The following is a 23458-nucleotide window of genomic DNA, read 5'->3' on the forward strand; positions in this document are numbered from 1 at the left end:
AACCTATAAAACACTATATTTGATAAAATACACTTTAACTACCAATATTTCAGATTTAAGTTCTGCTGATATGAAAGTTTTCTCATGGCCCGCACTTTATTTCACTTTATAGAACAGACGATAACCATTAGAATTGAAACATAAAGTTGAGTTTTACACGATCGCTTGCGATTTAGTGTCAACAAGAACCCGTTAATTTCATTGTTTGTTTTTAGAAAAGTTTGAATGACCTTTGCCAATCACGTAGATGATTTGAATTTTGACAATGGAGTGGAGGTGTACATTGTCTCTTTTTATTGGAATAGTTATCGTATTCGATTAAAATAGGGACAATTCGAAACTATTTGAATTCATGAAATCAATCGAATGAATCCGTGTATATTTGTTAACTATATTTTTAAAAGTAAGTGCTGTGCTAGTAAGGCCAGAATATCCTTGAGTAGAATAAGAAGAAGAAGGCTGACACATCATAATACATTTTCTCAATCTAGAGACGTCCTGATCGGAATAGAACTTCCTTCTCCGTCAGTTTATATGTTCAATTTATTGTTTTCAACTCATTTTTACTGCCCTGAAGATGCTTCCCATTAGAAGCGAAAGCTTGGCAAAGTAGAACAGAGATTTGATTTTTGATTTTTTGACTGAGAGACCCCGTTAATCCATTTTGCTGTACATTTCTCCAGTAGCTAAGATTATCCACTTCATATATATATATATATATATATATATATATATATATATATATATATATATATATATATATATATATATATATATATATATATATATATGATTTGGGTATTTCAGTCAATATCTGCGGGCTATGGAAACACTATTTTTTGTTATTCAAGCTTTCGGAAAGTATATTTTTCTCCTTTATCAAGAATATCTACAAAATAAAGATCATGTGAACATTATACAGCAATAGATATGTTACAAAAACTCACCAAAGTTAGTATAAAATATAAAAAAAGGCATATAAATCCAAACATAAAAGGAAAAGTCAAATGCAAAATTTACTGTTGAAAATTTTGTTACAGCACCAGAGAAAATGTTGACTTAAGTAAACATAATAATAATTTAAACAAAAAATCAGAAATACAAAATTTAGGTCAAATTTACAATTATATTTAAACTTTTGATAAATAAAATTGAACAAATAATTTCAATATCATATTACTAATAATTTTTCACTCACTGTATGTGTTGATATTATAATAATCACATTTTCTCTGGTGCTGTAACAAAATTTTCAACGTCAAATTTTGCATTTGACTTTTCGTTTTATGTTTGGATTTATATGCCTTTTTTATATTTTATACTAACTTTGGTGAGTTTTTGTAACATATCTTTTGCTGTATAATGTTCACATGATCTTTATTTTGTAGATATTCTTGATGAAGGAGAAAAATATACTTTCCGAAAGCTTGAATAACAAAAAATAGTGTTTCCATAGCCCGCAGATATTGACTGAAATACCCAAATCAAAAATAAATTTATAGTTATATAATAACCAGTCAACTAAATTTGATCTTATATATATATATATATATATATATATATATATATATATATATATATATATATATATATATATATATATATATTTTGTCGATTATATTCCGGTAGAAAATTATAATACACTGGAGCGCAGTATTCTATATGTGGATAGATGAGGGATTTGACTAGTTTAAGTTTCATTTCGGTTGATAGTTGATATTTAAATTTTTGAAGTAATTTCAGTTTGAAGAACGTTATTTTAAATATATTTTGGACATGGTCATTGAAGTTCAAGTTTTGACCGATAATCAATCCGAGATTTTTCGTTGAGTCAACCCATTCAATGTCCGTTTGATTCATTCTGAGACTATGTTGTTTGATCTGATAAGTCTGTCTCTGAGGGCCTAAGCAGATTGGAACAGTTTTGTTTGGGTTGATACGCAAGCCATGTTTTTCAAAACAAACTTGAGTGTTTTGAAGATCTTCGTTAATAATGCTCACATAGTTTTCTATATCAGTCAAATCGCAAGGTGAATATAATTGAAAATCGTCGGCATATAGGTGAACCTGACAAAAGTTTAAACATGATGGAAAATCAAAAATGAAAATTACAAATAATAAGGGCCCAAGAATACTATCTTGGGGTACTCCAGAAATAGTCTCTTTAAGGGTTGAGCATAGCAGGCTATTATCAAGCGTTACTATTTGTGATCGACCTCGGATATAGCTATTCATTAATTCCAAAGCTCTTTCTTGAAACTCTATGAATTTTAATTTCGCCAGAAGAAGCTGAAAATTGACACTATCGAAGGCTTTGCTTTGATCCAGGAGAACTAGGATCGACGGTATAGATTTATCACCATAAGTACATATATCATTTATGACTTTCAATAGAGCCGTATGTGTACCATGTTTCGAACGAAAGCCAGACTGTACTTCTGGTAAGATACTATTGAAATCCAGGTATTGCCTGATCTATAGAGAAAGTATTTTTTCAAAAAGTTTGGAAAATATAGGTAAGATGCATATGGGACGAATATCATTAAAACTTTTAGGTGTGGATATTTTAGGTATCAGAATGACATTGGCAATTTTCCACAATTCAGGAAATGTACCTGTTCTCAAAGATTCATTGAAAATGGGTTTTACTTCATCTATGCAGAAAGGCAACACAATTGTTATCATTTTCAGACTAATATTATTTAAACCCAATGCCTGCGATTTCAGAGATTTCAGACCATCCCAGACATGATCACTAGTTATTTCAGTAAATGAGAATTTCAAGTTACTTTCCAGAAGGTTATTATTATAGAATGATAGTAGTTCCGCATTTACGGAGGTATTACGGGCAACATTCAAAAAATAATTGTTAAGTAAATCAGGCTCACGGAGTTCTAAAGGAATATTATTCGTTTTGAGAGTCGATTTTGTGCATGCACCCCAGTCGCTGAGATAGCGCCACAACGTCTTAACGTTATTTTTATTTTTGTCAAGCACAAATTGCATATAGGCAGACTTCTCACGTTTCACAGCTTCGTTGACATAATTTCGAAGCGTAATATAATATGCTCTATCTGTATCAGATCTAGTTCGCAAATACCTTCGATGAGCTTTGTTTTTCGTTTCAATCATGAGCTTGATATTATGAGTGAAGTAAGGAACAACTCTTCGAGTTTTTTCATTTTTGTTAATTAAACAAAGTGGAGCATGAATATCGAAAAGCGACAAGATGGGGTTAATGATGAAGTTGACTTTCTCGTCAAGCTTTCGGTATATTTCACACCTTCGTCAGGACAACTACAATAATAAGATTATATATCTTGTAAAAAATATATAATATGGAGAACTTACTAACGTGAGAATAAAGTATAAAATGGTTCAAAAACATATAGAAAAACATTAAATAATGACATTTGATAAAAGTTTTTGGCTGACAATGTCAAGTGGGAAAATTCTGAATGATACTCGAATTACCAGATCTTTTATTTTCTTTATCATATTTCAGTAGGTACGTGTAAATTTTGCTAAGACTATCAATATCAGTTCGTTTATTCATTGAATGTTCTTCGTTATTAATATGTATCATTTCCAAAAATATTCTTTTAGTTGTATTGGTTTCTCTATCTAAAATATTTGGATTTTCAAAATTCATTTTATGATCCTCCGAATTAACATGTTCTGTTAATGCACTGTTATGTCTAGGCTGGCAAGCCTAGACATAAAATCCCTCTACCCGAGTATACCCATAAACGAAGCCCTAGCCACCATTAGAACTGATCATAGCTTTCCGCAACATGTCACGGATCTAGCAGAGCACTGCCTCAAAAACACCTATTTCATATTTGACAATCAGATCTATAAACAGGTAGAGGGAGCTTCGATGGGTTCCTCCCTATCGCCCGTGATCGCAAACCTGTTCATGATGCACTTCGAGAAAGAAACACTTAACAACGCTCGCCTCAAACCAACCCTGTGGGAAAGATATGTAGACGACATATTCATCATCTGGCCCCACGGAAATCAAGAACTAGTCCGGTTTGTGACCTACCTGAACAACATCCATCCCGCATCCAGTTCACTACCGAAAGAGAGGAGAACAGGCAGCTACCTTTCCTAGACCTACTTATAACACGAAAACCAACTGGCAACTTGGGTTATACAGTTTACCGAAAACCCACACACACCAACCGCTACCTACAAGCAGCATCACACCACCACCCTACCCAGCTACAATCCGTAGCCAACACGTTGATATCCCGCAGTTTCCGCCTAACAGAACCAACAAACAGGGCAACAGAATTGGGGGAGACAACGAAGGCTCTGCGACAAAATGGCTATGGACCAAAGATCATTCAAAAGGCCATCAACAGACAAAGAAGAACCAAAAAAACAGCCACTAGATCGACAGAAGACTCTCCACACGACAGACAATCTGTGACACTACCTTATGTCAAAGGTGTGACCGACAAAATCGGGAGAATACTAAGACGTAAAAACATCCGGACAACCTACAAACCGCACAAAACGATATCCAGTTGGCTGCCCAGACCGAAAGAGAGAATTTCCCTAGAAAACGAAGGAGTATATAGCATCACATGCGAGGACTGTGGTCAACAATATATCGGTCAGACCAACAGACGTATATCTGCCAGAACCCAGGAGCACAAAAACTCGATAAGAACAAAACAAACCTCCTCTGCCCTCTTTCAACACCATCTACAAACAGGTCACAAGATTAATTTTGAGTCCACAAAACAGATAGCACAGGTGCAAAACCAAGAATTCGACAAATCAGGGAAGCTATCGAAATCGAAAAGCAAGGCCTCATCAACAAAAAGGATGACTCACTAAACATCCCAAGGATTTGGAAAACAATAATTAAAAACAACCACCAAAGACAACCACAAATTGATAATGAACCATCGCAGGTAGGAGAACCGCCAGAAGCCATTAACAACCCTCAGGTAGAAAAACAGGTAGGAGAACCGCCAAAAGCCATCAACAACCCTCAGGTGGAAAAACGGGTAACAAATCCATACAACTTTCGCAAGCGAAACCATATAAAAACACCACAAGAAGAACCTAACATCAGTTACACCTCTCGAAGCGAAGCAGTAACTCGTCTTGATAATGCCATCTGAGATGATGGCATAACGTCGACTATCGAATAGTACACAACGGATGAACACCCGGAAAAACAACACATCATATATATATATATATATATATATATATATATATATATATATATATATATATATATATATATATATATATATATATATATATATATATATATTAATAATGTCATATTTAGAATCAGTGGGCTTGTATATATGTCTATTCTAACAGGTCAGAGAATTATTTGAACTATGAACCGATACCGATTTCATGTGTGAAGGATGAAATTAGGAATATGCCTTTTCTGTGCTTGGCTTTGTGAGAAAACACGTAATGGTGATTTATGGAAATCATTCATCAGAATAACTTTCAACTCTTTAGGTATGAACTCTCAAGACATGAACTTGAAAGTGGATTATATAAAATCATATTTTGAATTTGTTGATTGTATTTAATGGTAGAGTTATCAGAATTGTTTTCACAACAGTTTTGTTTTGTACTTATTATAGTTCTGCGAGGCAAAAATAGTAAAAATCGTAAGATCAGAATCATAAAGATCTTAGAATCATAAAAAATCGTAGAATCGTAAAAAGCATACGGTCATAAAAATCATAAGACGTGTCTGGCTGCACTGTAAAAAATAGGTCTAAGGTAGCTACTGTTGGAGACTGCTGGAATCTCAAATCTTAAGAATCAGAAGAATATATTCATAGGAGTATAAAACAAAAGCCTTCAGTTTCCTTGATGGTTTCCGGAAATAGAATTTCGATGAGAAGTTGTAAGGTTTATTGCATTAAACCTTAGGGTGAAACCCAGTATTTTGCTATCATTTCTCTCAAGGCCATCATTGAAAAAAAGTAGCTGATTTCAAAACAATGACACCATTTATTTTTAATATTGATTTAGGAATTTTTGTTTATAGATTCATTTCAAGGTTGGGAATTCAACATTCTATTGAAACTCTCAAGTGATCCGTATTCCTTGTTTTATTGATATTCTTGCAAGTGTCTTTTATTTCGGTGCTACTAAGTTGGTCCATAGTGACACGTATTGAAAAGTGGTACAGTATTTCTAGAAACTTCACAACTGCCGGAATCGATTGTCAATTATTGAACGGGCACACTGCCTGACCGGGCTATATGATCACTCGTCAGTATGAGGTAGTGGACATCATCAACATAGAGTCCATGTTATTGTATAATTAAAATTCGAATTCCTTTCAGTGCATCATTCCTCGAACTGAGCTGAAGCGAAATTCGACCAATTCCTCGAATAAGAAAATAAAACTTTCCACATATAGTCAGTGGGCATACTTGAAAACTGGCTATGAATCAAATCATCTGAAGGAACAATTCATTTAGGTCAGTCTCAACTCTCGACCTTGTAGGTTAATGGACTGACACCTATCAGGAAACAACTACTCTCCTCGCTAATACCACGAAGGACGTTGGATTATATCCGATTCTTCGACTCGCAAAATCCCATAAAAAGAATTGGAATTCTCATTCCAAAAGCTGAAGAAAAAATAATAATGGTGTTTCCACAGGCATTGACGTTGGCTTTAGTTACATCGGTTATTGCAAATGCTTCTTCAACATGTCCTCTAAAATAGGTTCAGTTCGATTCAGCTCATAATGGACAATCAATTATTTTCAATTTAGTCCTTTGATAAGTTATTCAAAGGAATAAACTTTTCGAACTTTCTGAAATTAATTTTCTGTATATTTATCCACTACAATACTCTACGAGATTAACTTTCTAAGTTTCAATGACTTCGTGATTATATGGAAATAATGCTGAAAGATTTCTTGAATAAATACGTCGAGCTTAATCTCTCCTTTTTTCTTGAACTCTTATTTCACATGACAGAATAGTGAGCACTTGTTTCATTTTGCGCCTTAGTAACTTTCTTGATTCCAACCTCTTTTATTTGGAACTGCTATCTGAGAAGTTCACTTTGAAATGAATATTAGAGTAGCGATACGGGGCAATTTTACTGGATTTGAATTTACTAGACTTTGATTTGTGTTTCTTATCCGCTGCTAGCATAAGAATGTCATGAAGTATCAAGAAAGAACAGATAATTGTTCATCGAATGCTTTATCGGCGCGTGAAAGAGTTTAGTTTGAGAGTTTAGAATTAACTTTCACAAGTTGATGGAGTATTTTACCTTCTATTATGATTTTTTTTCTATAGCACACGTTTTGCGGAAAATCTTCATAAAAATAATTCAAAAGTACTGCCACAAAAGGCAAGATTGATTCAAGGAAAATAATAGAAAGCTTGGAATGAAAAGAGGTAAATAAAATCAATAGGTCCAGTGAATAAATGCTCTTGGCAAATCTTGCGAAAAGACGAAAAAAGTCAAACCATCATCACTATGGTTGATTTATATTCGGTGCTAAAGTCGACTATACGGGTGAACAAAAGTTGTGATATTTTAAAGTAAGGTTTTTATTGTCCTTGAAACCTTAGAATGAAACAACCAAAACATTTAGAGTATTACTCTTATCTTTCAGCGCTAGTGGCATATGTACAGGGTGTTTCATCATTGAATGCTGATCTTGAAGGGCGATAATCCTTGATTTATTTCTGAGACACAGGATGTTGAACTTTAACAAAAAAAACTTGTTTCTTTCCTCATATATCTGAAACTACTATGTTTTATTTTCAATTTTGGTAAATGAAGTACCTACGCTTAAAAATATTTTTTATGGTGAAGGTTTTCTTATTGTTCATCGGTGGCGTTCCTGTTAACATGCCCTTCAATTTTTTCTATCATAATCATGATAAGTCTTTTCTAAATGAATATTATTTTTTCAAAGCTATTTCAGATATGTTAGTGGAAAATTCAGTGTTCTGTTAAATATCATTATCCTGTATCTCAGAAATGATGTAGTTGCAGTTCTTATGGAGATTTTTTATTGAACTCATCCAAGAATTATCGCCCTTCAGGAACAGCATTTCAATTATAAAACACCCTGGTTATTGAAGGATGTATCGACAACATAATTGCAACGGTTTCAAATTCTTGTTAGATAAATTACTCCATATTTCTTGATTACCTGTGGAACTTACCAAAGAAGAAAGAATTCATACTTGATAATCACGACGGTCATATCAGCCTGGGAGCATACAAACTTCTCCGAGAACACAATCTGCAAGTTTTTTTTCGTTGCCTGCCCCTGTATCTCATGAAACAGTTCACTGCTTCACTAAAGAGCGAGGATAAGACGCAACAAACTCTCGTTAAAACTGTTCACCTTCAGAAAATGATTGTTTCATGAAAAAGTAAAAAATAATTGTTTCACATTAGGTATGTATTCTAGCGGTTGAAGTGACACATTACCTACCCTTGTGCATAAAGTGCAACTTAGCCTACTTGTTGATAAAAACTGAGTTCAATATATTCCATAGGAAAAATGATTTTATTACATTCAGGTTTAAATTTCAAACCATATTCACTTGTATGTACAGATGTATGTATGATAGATATCGTACCTTTCTAGCAATTTTTAATAAACGTTTGTCAGGAATCATCCCCTAATGTTTTCAACCTCTCTTGATGATTTCAACTTGGTAGGAAATTCTCTAGTAGGAAATTTACGATATAATAAAATTAGATATTTGTGGGACATCAGCCTTTTACCAGAAAAAAAACTTGGCAGCGGTGGGATTCGAACCCACGCCTCCGAAGAGACTGGTGCCTTAAACCAGCGCCTTAGACCGCTCGGCCACGCTACCTTGTATGTAATTGAGCTAACATCTGAAAAGTCAAGTACAAAAAGTAAAACAAAATTGTATTATGTACCTACTTTAGAAATGTTAGAAATTTTACTATCAAACATTTTTATGAGTATTCCTTATTTTGAATATATTCGATTAAAATTCATTCTGAGATTTTCACTGAAAAGTTTACAAAACCACAACACGTGTTTTGCTATACAATATATTCTTCAAGCGTGTTCAAATATACTTTTGTAAACTTTTTTGAGAAAATTTCACAATGAAGTGTTACTTGAATACGTTATGGATTCTCATCAAAAATCGGCAAATGCCATAATTCCATCTTTGTTGGTTTTTGATACTTTAAGACTTTGATATTTCATGTCGACTTTATTTGTTTATCTTAGACTGAGATATTTCTTGATTATCCATATATGACAAAAAATAATTTAAACGGATACCTACTGACTACTGAAGATATCAGATTTCATACATACTTTATGAAAATATAATATTCTTCCAAGAAAATGGGTAACTGTCCAATAATTCATTACACCACTCAAACTCATCTGTTACTTTATTGGAATGAATGAAATAACTTTTGAACTTTGACGTCTGATTTCATTTGATCAAATTACATATTCATTTTATTGAGTACTTTCATTTATTTTCCACTCGAAATACCAGAATTATGAGTTATGTTTTGTTGAGGCTAACAAGATGACAGAAGACACGCCGCCAAAGTGTTGGCAACAACACTGAGCTTGGAGTTCTGTGCGTTTTATCGCTCGTTGGACCGCCAGACTCATGTGTTCCTGAAAATTGAGGCGCCTATCCAGGATAACTCCCAGATACCGCGCGCTTTTATGCTTATCAATGATCAGGCGTTCGATTCGCAACTTCCCGAAGATCTTTACGTTGGTAAATTTCTTCGAAAAGTTGACGAGCTCAGTTTTCGATGAGTTATTCTCAATTTTGTTCCTGTCGAAGAACGGCACGACCATACACATTCGGTCTCGAAAACATGGGAAAGTCGTGCGTGTACAATGAATACAAGTGATAGGCAGGACCGCTGCTTTAATCGGATAATGTGAAGATGTGGTTTGGTCCTTTCTCACACGAAAAGTTCGGTTGGTCAGGTAGGATTCAAGAATCCTTATCATGAATAAAGACATACCTTTCGACCAAATTTTGGCGACAAAACCTTTTGTCCACACCATGTCAAAGACTTTTTGAATATCTAACAGGACCATAACTGTGTTCGTCCCCTGATGGAAAGATTCATCTATCCCGTGAACATATCTTAATCAGGATCTAAAAGTAATTTTGAATTGGGGTGAAAGTAAACAGGTTCAATTCAATGTTAAGAAAATGTCCAAATGTCCAAAAGATGAATGTCTCCGAATCGGATATAATAATGACAGGCAGACAATTCAGCTTTCTGCTTGGATAAGTTTGTTGGGGGGTTGAAATGGGCACTAATATGTCTTGACACAACCATGTCGCTGGATTGGCAAAGGCTGTTTCTCAAAAGCTTGGAGCAACGTTCCGATCCAAAAAACGTACACACCTCAGCAACTTTTGATACTTTATAAAGCTCAGATTAGACATTTTGTGGAGTATACTTCTTATATATGGAGCTCCGCCCCTAACCACACCCTGAAGCTCCTGGATTCCATCCAGAAAAGAGCCATCCACCTAATTGGAGACTCGAACATCACTTGCAATCTTGATAGTCTGGAACATCGAAGAAAGGTTAGAGATTTGTCTCTCTTCTATATATACTTTCACGGGAAGTGGTCAAGTGACTTGGCACATATGATTCCACCAAGAGCGGTACATATCAGAAATACTGGACTGTGGCTGCTCACCGTTTTGAGGTTTAACGCAGTATACCTTGAACTTCACTGTTCAAAACTCTTTCATTTGGAGAACTGAGTTTATGTGGAACAAACTTTCTGAGAACGTTTTTCCAAATAGATTTAATCTTCAGCGATTCAAATCCAATGTGAATCACTACTTTTGCACAGGAACCGCTCTTAGAGCGGCATAATAATTTTTCCGTAGTGCTTGTGTTTTGTCCTTAAAAAAGCCCCGAATCAGTTGAGAAGTCGTATCCCGACCTTGTCGGAACCCGAATTGTTCCTCCAGGATAGTCTACTCAGCAGTACTTTATCGACGACCTTCGATACCGCACTGACGAGCGATAGCTATATTATATTTAATAATTTCAAGCCTTAGGATTCTATTTCCGATTCTCCTTATCAAAAAATATCATTCCTAATAGCAGTGAACAAATTTTAAAAGACGAGCGATGTTCATAATGAAAAAAGTCACGAGTAGGTTCTATATTTAGTCCCTATGAAAATTATCAGTTAACGTAGAGCGTCGAGACCCTGCCATTCCGGCGTGTCAGTTTCATTCACAAGGTAGCGTGGCCGAGCGGTCTAAGGCGCTGGTTTAAGGCACCAGTCTCTTCGGAGGCGTGGGTTCGAATCCCACCGCTGCCACACTTTTTGCTACTCTCCTCATATTCAAATTTACTTTTTGATGTATTACCGAAATCCATAAGAAATGTTTTATTTTTCACTGGAATGACCCAGGCGCTCATACCAAATAAATAATTGACTTTTGTAGCCAAAGTTTCGATACGTTGGCTTTATTACTGCAATTTCCGAAAATTTTCTATATACTGTTAGAAAAATGTTGTTAAAATCAACAAAATAAAGAAATCCGGTGAGTCCACTAGAACTTTTTGAGAAAATGACAAAATTTTGATATTGACAATATTAACAAACAAAAATTTGTGGATTTATTCAAAAGATTTTGTCATTTAACACATTTAGAATGGCTTCGTTTGCGAAAGAAGTTGCTATTTCAATAACAAATATATGGATATTTCAACTAGAGCAACGGTATATCGACAATATTTTTTTGTCATTTTTACAACTTTAAATGGTGGAACTAGCAAAATTTATTGAGGATATTCATTATACATTACTACTGAATCAATACTGAGTTGTCGTGAACTCATCATAAGATTATTATCAGTTCCTCAATTTGATGGGGAATGTTCCTCAATTTGGGTTATTACAGCAAATGCAAGTTTGAACAAAATAAAAATGAGTTTGATTTATGAGTTTTTCAAATTCACTTCGAAAAGTATTCAAATTGATGTTTCAAATGTTGGGTTTTAATTTTTAAAGGGATTTGTTTCTAATTCACATATTGGCAACAGCGCCTATATCATGTTGAAATAATTTATACTTACCTAGATATTTTACTTTAAAAAAGGAAAATTATCTTTATAAATCAACAATTAAGGCAAACAACAGTTGTTTTGTTATTTATTTATATAGAGGAAGATAGGTTAGGTGCACAAACTGTCATATGTCCCGTAACTCGGACATAAGTAAACAGAACAGCACGCCTCTGAAATATATCATCTTTGTTTGAGTCATACAGGTAACAGATTCATTGTACTTTATCAGCTATAACCGATGTTGCCAAATGGTGAAATAGAAACGAATCCCTTTAAATGTTGAATGCATTATTTCATTCTTCTTTTTTAAGTATTTAAATTATTTTTTAAAGAGAAAGGTTGAAATGATAAGTTTAAAATGCGTTGTTTTAGAGCTCTTTTATGAAAACTACTTGATTTTCGCCAGGAGGAACATTCCCCATTATGTTAGAATAGTTTTATATTCAATGCATATGTATTGTTTTTGAAGTTGTAATGTAATTCAAATATGTTGAGTCATTAATGATTTCTTGTTGATGAATCCAATAGTACTTATAGATCACACTCAATATTACGTTATATTGTGAACAACATTTTGTTTCTTGTTGAAGTATTACATAACGTCGTTCAGTTATATATAAAGTTATGAGATGATGTAAACAAAATTTTGATGCATCACCAATAAATTATTGTAGGAATATTAAATAATATTTTTCACCTGAACTCTTGTTCAAGTATCAATTAACATTTAATTTTTTGACAAAGATGTATATTTTTGTTATTGAGATTGGTCTAATAAATAAAACGATGCCATTTAAAATTATTCAATTTATTTCATGAATTTTACAATTTTCAGAAATAACATCCTTGAACTCAAAAACCACAAAAATAAGGTAGATAAGAGAGATCATGGGATAGTCCATATAAATAACGTTTCTATAATGATGGAATTTAAACAAATGAACCTAATAACATAAAAATCCCAATAAACTGAAACATTGAAACACTTTCTCTAAATTAAAATGATACTCAAAAATTGGGACAATATCTCAAAGGATATAGGCATTTTAATGAATTCCACCCCAGGGCAATAGATGGGGAAAAAAATTTCAGGAGAAAATTTCATCAAAATCACTCCTCCATAATAATTTCATATTTTGGGACAAGAGTAAAATATTTCACAAAAAACAAGAATACATATATTACGAAATTATTTTGATAAAGTGATTAATGAATCTACCCTTAAGAAGTTAATTTCGTCCTCAATTCCCTAATCTCACTTGAAATTTTTTTTACTGGGTATTTCATGAAATAAATCACTAATTAAATTAAAAAATGGTCCAGAGCTGGGTGAAAATGAATATCAAATACAAAATAGCATTTGAACAAACAGTCGAATCCCTCAAGTACCTATTGTTTTACCAACGCTCACAATGTAATTTATCGAAGACCAGAAAATAATGGACAATATTCCCTTCATTCATTCCCACACCACGCAGAAATGGTTTTTAAGATGGTTTTTTACCAAAAATATCCTGAATGGGCACTTCCGAATGGCTCCTGCCACCAACAGAAGTTGGTACATCAAGAGGCATCTGGTGCTTCTATCCCAATCTGTAGAAAAAATAATTTTTAATAATAAGATTTGTTGACAATAAGCACAGAAAAAGCTCGAATTGGATAAAAAAATTAATATATATATCTGACAGTTGAATATGAATACTCACAATAATTCTCATTATCACTGATCAAGAACCGCCACGAAAATGTTTCGCGTGTGAAGTGCTTGTGACTGTTAAGCATGTTCTAGTAGAGTGCCCGCTCTACTAACCTAACCTCACCTAAGTGAAATTTTCCAAAATACAAATACCAACAATATTGTTGAATTTCTTGCCTTTTCTTTAAACTGTTATGTAAACACAACTGCATATTTTAGATATATTTCATATGTTTGCCGCTAATAGCTACGGCTGATTCGGTTTTTTCTAAATAAAAAAAAATTTGTTCAGAACGTATATTACACAATATCAACAGATAACTTTCTCAAAAAATTACCTAATAGTACAATTGATAAATATTCAATTTTTTTCACAGATACATGCAAAATAGAATATAATGAAAACGTGTCTGCAATATAATTTCAATACAATTCGTAGGTATATCGGTATACAGGGTGTTCCTTAAACACATACTAATATTTGAGGAGGTAATTCTTAGACCCATTTTAAGAAAAAAACTTTCTGTCGACGTATGTCCTAAACGCCTTAACTTTTGAGATTCAGGATGGCAAAGTTTTCAAAAATAATCAGTTTTTTAATAATAACTGAGATAATTTTGTAGACATCTTTGGCATATTTGGTACATATGTTCCATGCTTCAAGGCGCATTTTCTGATGTACACAAATTTGTATTTTTTCAAACAGTGGCATCCCTACGGGTTTCGCATTGAATATTTTTGGGGAAAAAGTACTACGCCAATGATTTCTTTTCAAAATAAAATCATCTTTAAAATCCTCATTTATTTTCGAGAAAATTTGATCTCCTGGTATTTCTTTGTCCCACGCATGATTTTCACTCAAAAAAATAAAAATCGACAGAAAGCAAATTAAGAAATTAGATCAATTCTAAAATGAATGAGAATCTGAAAATTGCTTCATAAAGCATTACCAATTCCCTAATAATATTTGAAAACATAATCTGCAAAAAAATAAATTTTTCACAAAAACGAGTTTTATTTTATTTTGTGGCAGTAAGTCTAAACGAATAGCACAAATTTGTTAATTAGTAATAATACCAAAGCTGATTATGATAATTGTTGGAAGTGGCCACCTGCACTTAGTATGCATGCTTCCGCCATTCGTATAATTAACCATATTTACTGATATTCAGAAAAACAGCGGACTACCAAAATAACTTCAATAACACTTCAAAATCAATCAAAACGCGCTGTGACAGTTTTTAACACCAACACCTTAATTTAAACCAACATCATTATTAGCTACTGACGTTTGTACATACAGAGAATTCGTTTTTTATTGGTATGGTGGGTACGCTGTTTTTTCTGCTTTTAATCTTTAAAAGAAATCACATATCGACAAACTCCATATTTCCAAGAGGTGCAGTAAATAAATTCTGCTACACGTCATTTATTTCAGGATAACTAAATTTATGTTTTCAAAAATTATTAAGCGGTGCTGCGTTATGACGTAATTTTAATTGAGAACAGTGCATCTGACAACAAACAAATACCTTTTAGATCCTCAATTATTTTGCAACAAATCTGATCTCCTAGTTTGCTTTCAGTCGATGCACGATACCGCATCAGATTTTTAAGGAATTTATCCTTAAGTAAAGCGATTTTTAATTTTTTGAGCGAAAACCATGCGTCGGACAAAGAAAACCCAGCAAATCAAATGTGCTCAGAAATGTATGGAGATTTTAAAAATAATTCTTAATTTAAGATAAAGCAGTTGCGTGGTATTTTTTTCGCCAAAAATATACATTTCAAAACTCGTACGTACGCCACTGGCAGAGAAAATTAAGAAAATTGTATATCAGAAAATGCGCCTTGAGGCTTGGAACATATGTACCAAATATGCCAAATATGTCTACAAAATTATCTCAGTTATTATTAAAAAACTGATTATTTTTGAAAACTTTGACACCCTATATCTCAAAAGTTAAGGCGTTTAGGACATACGTCCATAGGACGTTTTTTCCTTAAAATGGGTCTAAGAATTACCTCCTTAAATATTAGCATGTGTTTAAGGAACACCCTGTATAAGTCCATGTTATTGCGGCTAACCTTGCAACCGATCCAGCAGACAACTTTACAACTGCTCAACAATTTGTAAATATTATATATAACTCCATATAACTAGACTCGCCACTGAACACTTGACTCACCCTTGCATAAAAATATCTCACTGATTTGTGTGAATAATATCTACGAATCGAGATGTCGTAAATATGGAACTTGAAACTACAATGAATTTTTATTATTTTAGGGCTCAGCGATCCTTGCAGGTGGCAACGAACGTTCGCGAAGTTTTCCGATCAACCTCGATTTAACATTAACAAAAAATATTAATTGTTTTAACAGCATATTTGAATGATTAAACAAGTATTGTATCACTTTTCAGTAATATATTTAATATATTAACATTTGTGAATCACAACTGATAGGTAATATAACAAATTGAATTGAGAATTTTATTCGCCTACCTTGGAATAACTATCAGTTTTTGGTAATATACATCATAGAGTAGAGAAAATCAACGAAATGTATCTTTGTAATTGTGGATAGACAATCCCTTTCAGTAGAAACCATTCGTTCAACCCAGCTATCGCCCGGTTAAAGAACGACAACGAAACTTGCGCTAGATAAAGATTATCGAGGTCTTACCGTTCAGAGTAAGATTTCTACCACTACTGTTAGATTGAGAGGAGTCAAGGATGATATTACCTCAGGAAATACCTGAATAGATGAATATTATATTTTTATACGTTTAAAGTTGTGTGTACCGTACTACTGTACGGTATGTTATGGAGTGACAAAAATTCATGTGGTGATAGAATAAATAAGAAATGAGCAAAGACATGGCTCTACACATCTACCTAAAAATTCCATTGTTAATGTTATATTCTTCAATTTTTATATTTTTCGATTATTCTTAACTAGAATCCTATAGATGATTAAGATCAAATTACAATTGCCAATAAATGGGTATCTTGTACCTGACTAGTGGAAATTTCACAATTAATTGATATTTTCATACACGAATTGTCATGTATTCGCGAAGGAACATGTTTTTATTGCTATCTGAGAAATTATGAACATAATAGAACGGAAAAAAGTTAGAAATGATGTATAAAGTAAACAATCTCAATCCCATGAAAATTTGTGAATTTGTGATTATCAATTTACAGTTTGGGTATATGAAAATACGTTTCAAGATTCAAAATTAAAACGTAGGACGTATAAAAATTGGTTAATTGGTTGCATATATATATATATATATATATATATATATATATATATATATATATATATATATATATATATATATATATATATATATGATGAGCTGTTTTCTCGGGTTTTTTCAACTAGACCAGACATCATCAGAAGATGGCAAATGAGACTTTGCCGAAACGTTGTGAAAATAATCCTTATGGGGAGAAAATACACAGAACACGGAGCGAAACCCGAGAAAACAGCTCATCATACTTTATCCGTGAGAATCTTCGAGTTAACATATATATATATATATATATATATATATATATATATATATATATATATATATATTTCAAGAGATATATATATATATATATATATATTTCAAGAGATATATATATATTTCAAGAGATATATATATATATATATATATATATATATATATATATATATATATATATATATATATCTTGAAATTTAACACGAAAATAATTTCTCCCCTAATATCTCTGAAATTTCTTTCGCTTTCGGTATACAATTATCATAACATCAACAACAAATTATTGAAAAATACAATTTTATGTGACTAGTTGATTGGAAAAACAAAATATTTTTTGAATTGAAATATTTTTCACAATATTGTTGTGACAATAACAGCAGGTCATTTTACCAAAAAAATTTTTAGAATATTGTTGAATTAGCAAAAATGGTGTGAGCTTAACTACAGGTAATGATATTATTTGCTAAAAAATCATTGTCACGTCAACAACAACTCATTGAAAAATACAATTTCAAATGACTCGTTGAATTCACAGAATATATTCTCTGTTTGACAACGAATAATTTGGTATTTGATGTAATATCATTGTAACACCAACACCCGTTCGTTGCGGGATATAATTTTGAAAAATTGTTCAAGTGAACGAACTTTCGTATCAATTTGACAATTGATCTTGAAATATTTGCCATTTGCCGAACATAATATTGAGAATTTGACAAAATATTTCACAAATTAACAAAATATTTTGTGGAGATTTTCAACTAATCGATTCAACAAATAACAGAAATATTTGAGTAAATAATTCAACAGAAAGTTTTGGTAATTTCAGTAACTTTTTTGTAACAAAATTCAATATTGTTGAAATTAACAAATCTTTTTCAACACTGATAGGACACAAAAATGGCGTCAAGTTAAGCATTAGGTTATAGCAAAGATTATAAAGAGGAGATATAAATCTTGAGGTTTTCAATTTTGTTTTAGAAGACACTTTTCTGAATGACTTGAGATAACATTGAGATAACATTGTCTGATCAAATATTGGTGATCTGATTTATCGATATAGTCGTTTAGTATTGAGTAACAAAAATTCACTGCCACTTAATATGTTTCGAAACATGAATGAAGTGATCTATTTATTCAGACATAACTGATAAAAACGAAGGAACATCAACAAAATTAATGTGATGAACCCGCCTGAAAAACTATTATATAGTGAACTGAAACCTCTGGCGTAGAATAAATCTGAAACAGAACAACAATACTCTACAACATAAGTTTTGGTGTATAAAAATCCTGTGGTGTATGGAAACAGTACTATTTGAAAGAGTAGTTGGTTAGGCCCACTGCCCACTCTGCGCCCTTTCATGACCACAGTGTACTAACTGAAAAAAATAAGAGCAATAACAAAATATAGTTTTAAAATTTTCCCACTGAAGATCCATATACTCTAATCGAGAGTCCATCATCAACTCAAATTTACTACTTCTATAACTGATTTTTTAAACTGAACACTCTCATATTGGGAAAGGGAAGTTTTGTCTTCCCCATCTTTATACAAAAACATCTGACAATCTTCCAAAGGAAGGAAGAAAGCAAAGAATTAGGTGCTCATCCTTGTAATGTTATCCAGATTGGTGCTGAAGAGGTAATAAGTTTTACTCCGAAACATCGGATGTTCGCCAGTGTCAGCATTCCATTCACGTGAAATTTTATTTTTTCCATATATAATATATTATGTAGCAATCCTATGAATGATAGCTTATTCAATTCCATAACGAATGTTTGGAGTAGGGGAGACCGGGGCTACAATTAACAGAGGTAAGTAACAAGCAAATTTATCTTTAACTATACAGACTACACCTCCAGTGCGTGTCGCAATTTGACAACTCAATCGCGCCGCATGCCACAGCCGTCGGTTAGTTGCGCTCCGCGCGTCATGTGAGTGAGTTGTGTGCCGGTTGATATTTTTAATCAGGTAACGATCTTTTTACAGTTCACGATTTTTTTATTTGTACAATAATCATAAAGTGCTATGATTATGCTTTTTGTTTCCCTAAGAGCATATTTTATGCTTAACAATTCTAAGTTTCTTATTTGCCATTACTATCGACCAATATTTTATTATGTTATTTAATACTCAAAGTGTACTTTTGGGGCTATGATTAACACATGAGAGGGGCTACAATTAACTTATTAAAACCTACCCCAGATGTGGGAGCTAGTATTAACAGAGTAGATGAATGTTTGTGAATAATTATTTTATATGTTTCTCCTTTAGGTATGACAGCATGAGAACTTATAAACGTAAAACTAAGCGTGGTCATTCAAACATTAAATGAACAGAACACAAACTTCTTGGATGGCCAGTAACCCGGAAAAGTAATGTTTATATATGACCTCCCTGGAATTGTTAAAGAAGCGCTACCGTTGGCTTTGAACCCTACGAATATAATAAAGGCTTTTAAAAAGTCTGGCATCTGGCCGTGCAACGAAGATATTTCTCAAAAATCTGACTTTGGGCCTTTTTTTGTCACGGACCGCCCAGACTCCAGCGATCAAAACTCGTCACTAGTCCCTGAACCAACTGTTGACAATGATGACGTTGATATTGATGATCTGTCACTAAATTTGAAAAACCCTAAAGTTTTCGACGATGAAACAAATTTAGATATTAGCGTGCCTGATGTTATATTGCAAATGTTTCGTGAACCAATAGCTGGACCGTCAGGCATGCAGAGAGGGGCTAGTGATTTTGCAGTTGAAACCATAAGACTTCTACCAAAAGCTCCACCACAAATTACGTCAAATAGAGAACGCGCTAAAAAGTCTGCTACTTTTACCGATACTCCGGAAAAAAATGCTCTAGAAGAAGAACATAATATTAGGGAAATGAAAAAGAGGAAAATCACATCAAAACACCAGAATAAAGAAAACAAATAAGATAAGGGAAAAGGTAAGAGAAAAATTGAAGGATAGGTTGAAGGAAATGTAAATGAAGACGAAAAAGAAGGAAAAGTAAAGAAAAGGATATTAAATGAGAGCAATAGCTCTAACGATGATGATGACTATTTTTGTATCATTTGCGGTGGCTCCTATAATGAAGATACATCAGGTGATGAATGGATCGAATGTATTTCTTGCAAGGACTGGGCGCAAGCAGGATGTATCAAAGGTGATATCACAGCATTCTGTTGTTTGAATTGTAATTCCGATGATGAATACGAATAGATACTCTTTCAGTTCGTAGGTATTTAAAATAGTTGCTAATCCTTGATATTTTTTGTTGATTTTGTATTGAACTACATTTTATATACGTTGTTTAATTCTGAAGACGATAATAATTAAGTTTGAAGATGTTTATTAAATACTCATTATCTAGCTTTAAAGATAAAAAATGTGTCATTTTCTACCTCATCGTATGATGTTGTTCAAGTAATATGTCTAATTAAGTTCAACTAATCAATTCTTATAAAATAATTAAAATACAAATTTATAAGAGTTTTTTTTAGTAATTTCAAGTAAGCTTTAAGTTATTTTAGAGAGATTTTACTCTGTTACGTCGAAATATTTGAACGTATTTTGAAATTTCGTTTACAAGAATACGAGTTCCATGCAAGGCTGTATTAATTACACTTTCATTAATAAAAAAAAATATGTCCTAAATGTATTTATTTTTCTTTATATTAGTCAGCATAACCTATGTTATTTTTACCCCTTCTATTAATACTTGCCCCATACCTGTTAATTCTAGTCCCAAACCAAATCAACCACCATTTTTGGGAAAAAGCGTTCTATCTACGGCATCGTTACTAATAAGTTGGTTTTGAGATCATTACGTAATACCTGAATGATTTTAGCATCACGTATCTCAAAAATCGAGTCTAAATGTTGAATTATTTCTTAGCTACAACTAAAAATTTATGTTTTGTTAATTGTAGCCCCGGTTTCCCCTACAAACCTGATATGAAAAAGCCAAAAAGTAGTTATTTCAAACATATTTCTTCTTTCGTGCAATTCAATGTTAATATTGAAGTAATTGTTTCAAAAGGAATTTTTCTTCCAGTTGAGTCTGAAAGTAACTTCTTCGCATGATCTACACATCTTTGTATTCAAAATTGATTATGGAATTAAATGTTTTCTTCCTTTATTCGGAAGATTCCCACATTTTCCGTATGACGATGGAGAAGTAGAAAGCCAAAAATAAATCTCTCCTAAAAATATATACCTTTGAATTTATACTCATACTATGTTGTCAATGAATATGAAAATAAAATTATCCAATGAAGCGATCATCAAATCTTGTTTTTTATTTCTTGATATATTTTCCCTGATTCCATAATTGATCTGTCAACATTATTACCATGATAATTGTGTGTTTTGAAAACATATGTGTCGATAAATGTTTACATAATCCAATGAGTTGCTTTATCCAACACAACAATAATCATTTCAGATATATACAGAACACCAAAGAACTGTGTACGTAACAGTAATGTTAGAACATTATGGTTGAACAATCCATATAAATGTCAATAACTATATTTATTAGTGATTACGTTCATTCCATTCATTGATATTATTGATCCAGATTCAACTGTATATGTCTGAATGAGAACTAACTTATGTACACTTCTGACCATGAGATGTAGAGCAATAAATGCGTGGTAAATTGATTCTTTTAACGTTTTGACTCAGTTACTCTGTCAAAAACAAATTTTTTTAATCATCAACGTTCTTCCTTCCTGAATATTTGTTTGATATTACCATATCTCTTGTTATTTTTTTATCTATAAGATTTGAATCTGGTCTTCTTCTTTTTTGCTATCGGAACTATAATTCAAAAAGATTGCTCTTGATTCTGAAATTTTCGACAATCTTCAAACTTTTTCATTTGTTAATAAAATATTTTATATCATAATGGTGCTTAGTGGAAGCAAAGAGTGCTTACTTCCCAAAATATTGTTCTCAATATTTATTCAATAATTTTTTCAGAACCGTAAATTCCAAGTAAACAATTGTTTTTTTTTTCTACACGGTGATTTTCTCTAATATATACTTATGTGCTATTATCTCCTCGAGAGTATTTTAAGGTACCGATCGTTTTCGTATTGTTGTACTAATCAGTGATAGACCAGTGCAATCATTTTATTCATCCTATTCTAATACTGAACTTCAACATTATTTTCGCGACTTTGTGGTTGATAGGTAGGTAGGTAGGTCTAGAGTGAGTGGGTCTATTCGACCCTCCACCGCAACCCACAAGGGTTTAGCAGCTCACACCAATTCACACTCGGCCAAATAAACCCAACTTCTTAACGAAGCCGATTTGTATGGTGAGTGGTCTTTCAGATCAGATGGTGAGAGTACGGATCTGCCGAACTCAAAGAACCTAAATGACAGTTATCTGTAAGAAGGCCTGTTAGACATCGTAGTTCATCCTTACTGTAGTCCAACAACTGTTTGGAATCAAGCTTCGAAGGATGAATAAACGTCTCGGAGTGAGCTAATCCTGGAAGATTCTGCCAGAAGTCCATGAATCTTCTTGCCATCCAGGTGTTCAGTGTTTGTTTGGTAAAGCCCAAAGCGATGCCAATGACAGGTTCTGGTCCAATGAAGCCGCATGCAGCACCCTCCTTTGCAAGAAAGTCAGCAGCTTCATTGCCTTCCAGGCCAGTATGGCCAGGAATCCAGACCAGAGACAATCTGTTAAGTCTTCCTACCGAGGAGAGTGGTTTTTGGCAGTTTGATACCAATTTAGAGGTTGCTCGGTAGGAGCCAAGAGCTTCCAACGCCGCTTGACTGTCCGAGAATATTTTTATCGACTTGTGGGTGAGGTTGGAGTTACCCTATCTCTCCGCACACAATTCAATAGCGTAAATTTCCGCTTGAAATACAGTCGCATAAGTTCCTAGGTAGGTAGACAACTCTGTCCTGGGTATGCGATTGAAGACACCTGCACCAGAACCGGAAGGGGTTTTTGATCCATCTGTGAACCAACAACTATCTACTCTTGATATTTCCTTCTCCCGGAGGATCCAGTCCTCTCTACTCGGGAATAGTACTTTATAAGGCAGTTCGTAGTTGACAGTTGGGGGCATAAAGTCAGAGGTCATTTCCAGAACGCTGTGAC

General features: G+C 33.1%; 1 protein-coding gene and 2 non-coding genes across 3 annotated transcripts; 2 read left to right on the plus strand and 1 right to left on the minus strand.

The window, feature by feature from the left end:
* Positions 1–3694: 3694 nt before the first annotated feature.
* LOC141481521 (uncharacterized) lies at positions 3695–4117 on the plus strand. Its single transcript, XM_074173144.1, has one exon. It carries the CDS (start codon positions 3695–3697, stop codon positions 4115–4117), a length of 423 nt encoding a protein of 140 aa, XP_074029245.1.
* Positions 4118–8783: 4666 nt separating this feature from the next.
* TRNAL-AAG (transfer RNA leucine (anticodon AAG)) lies at positions 8784–8865 on the minus strand. Its single transcript has one exon. It is a non-coding gene; the product is annotated as a tRNA-Leu (tRNA).
* Positions 8866–11275: 2410 nt separating this feature from the next.
* TRNAL-AAG (transfer RNA leucine (anticodon AAG)) lies at positions 11276–11357 on the plus strand. The gene has a single exon. It is a non-coding gene; the product is annotated as a tRNA-Leu (tRNA).
* The last annotated feature ends 12101 nt before the right edge of the window (positions 11358–23458 follow it).

Source organism: Leptinotarsa decemlineata, unplaced genomic scaffold (genome assembly GCF_025532065.1).
Source record: "Leptinotarsa decemlineata unplaced genomic scaffold, Ldec_3_MD MMD2_tig00000199_RagTag_RagTag, whole genome shotgun sequence".
Classification (NCBI taxonomy): Eukaryota; Metazoa; Arthropoda; class Insecta; order Coleoptera; family Chrysomelidae; genus Leptinotarsa; species Leptinotarsa decemlineata.

Coding starts and splice junctions, on each gene's coding strand:
- LOC141481521 (XM_074173144.1), top strand. CDS start 3,695: ATGTCTAGGCTGGCAAGCCTAGACATAAAATCCCTCTACCCGAGTATA.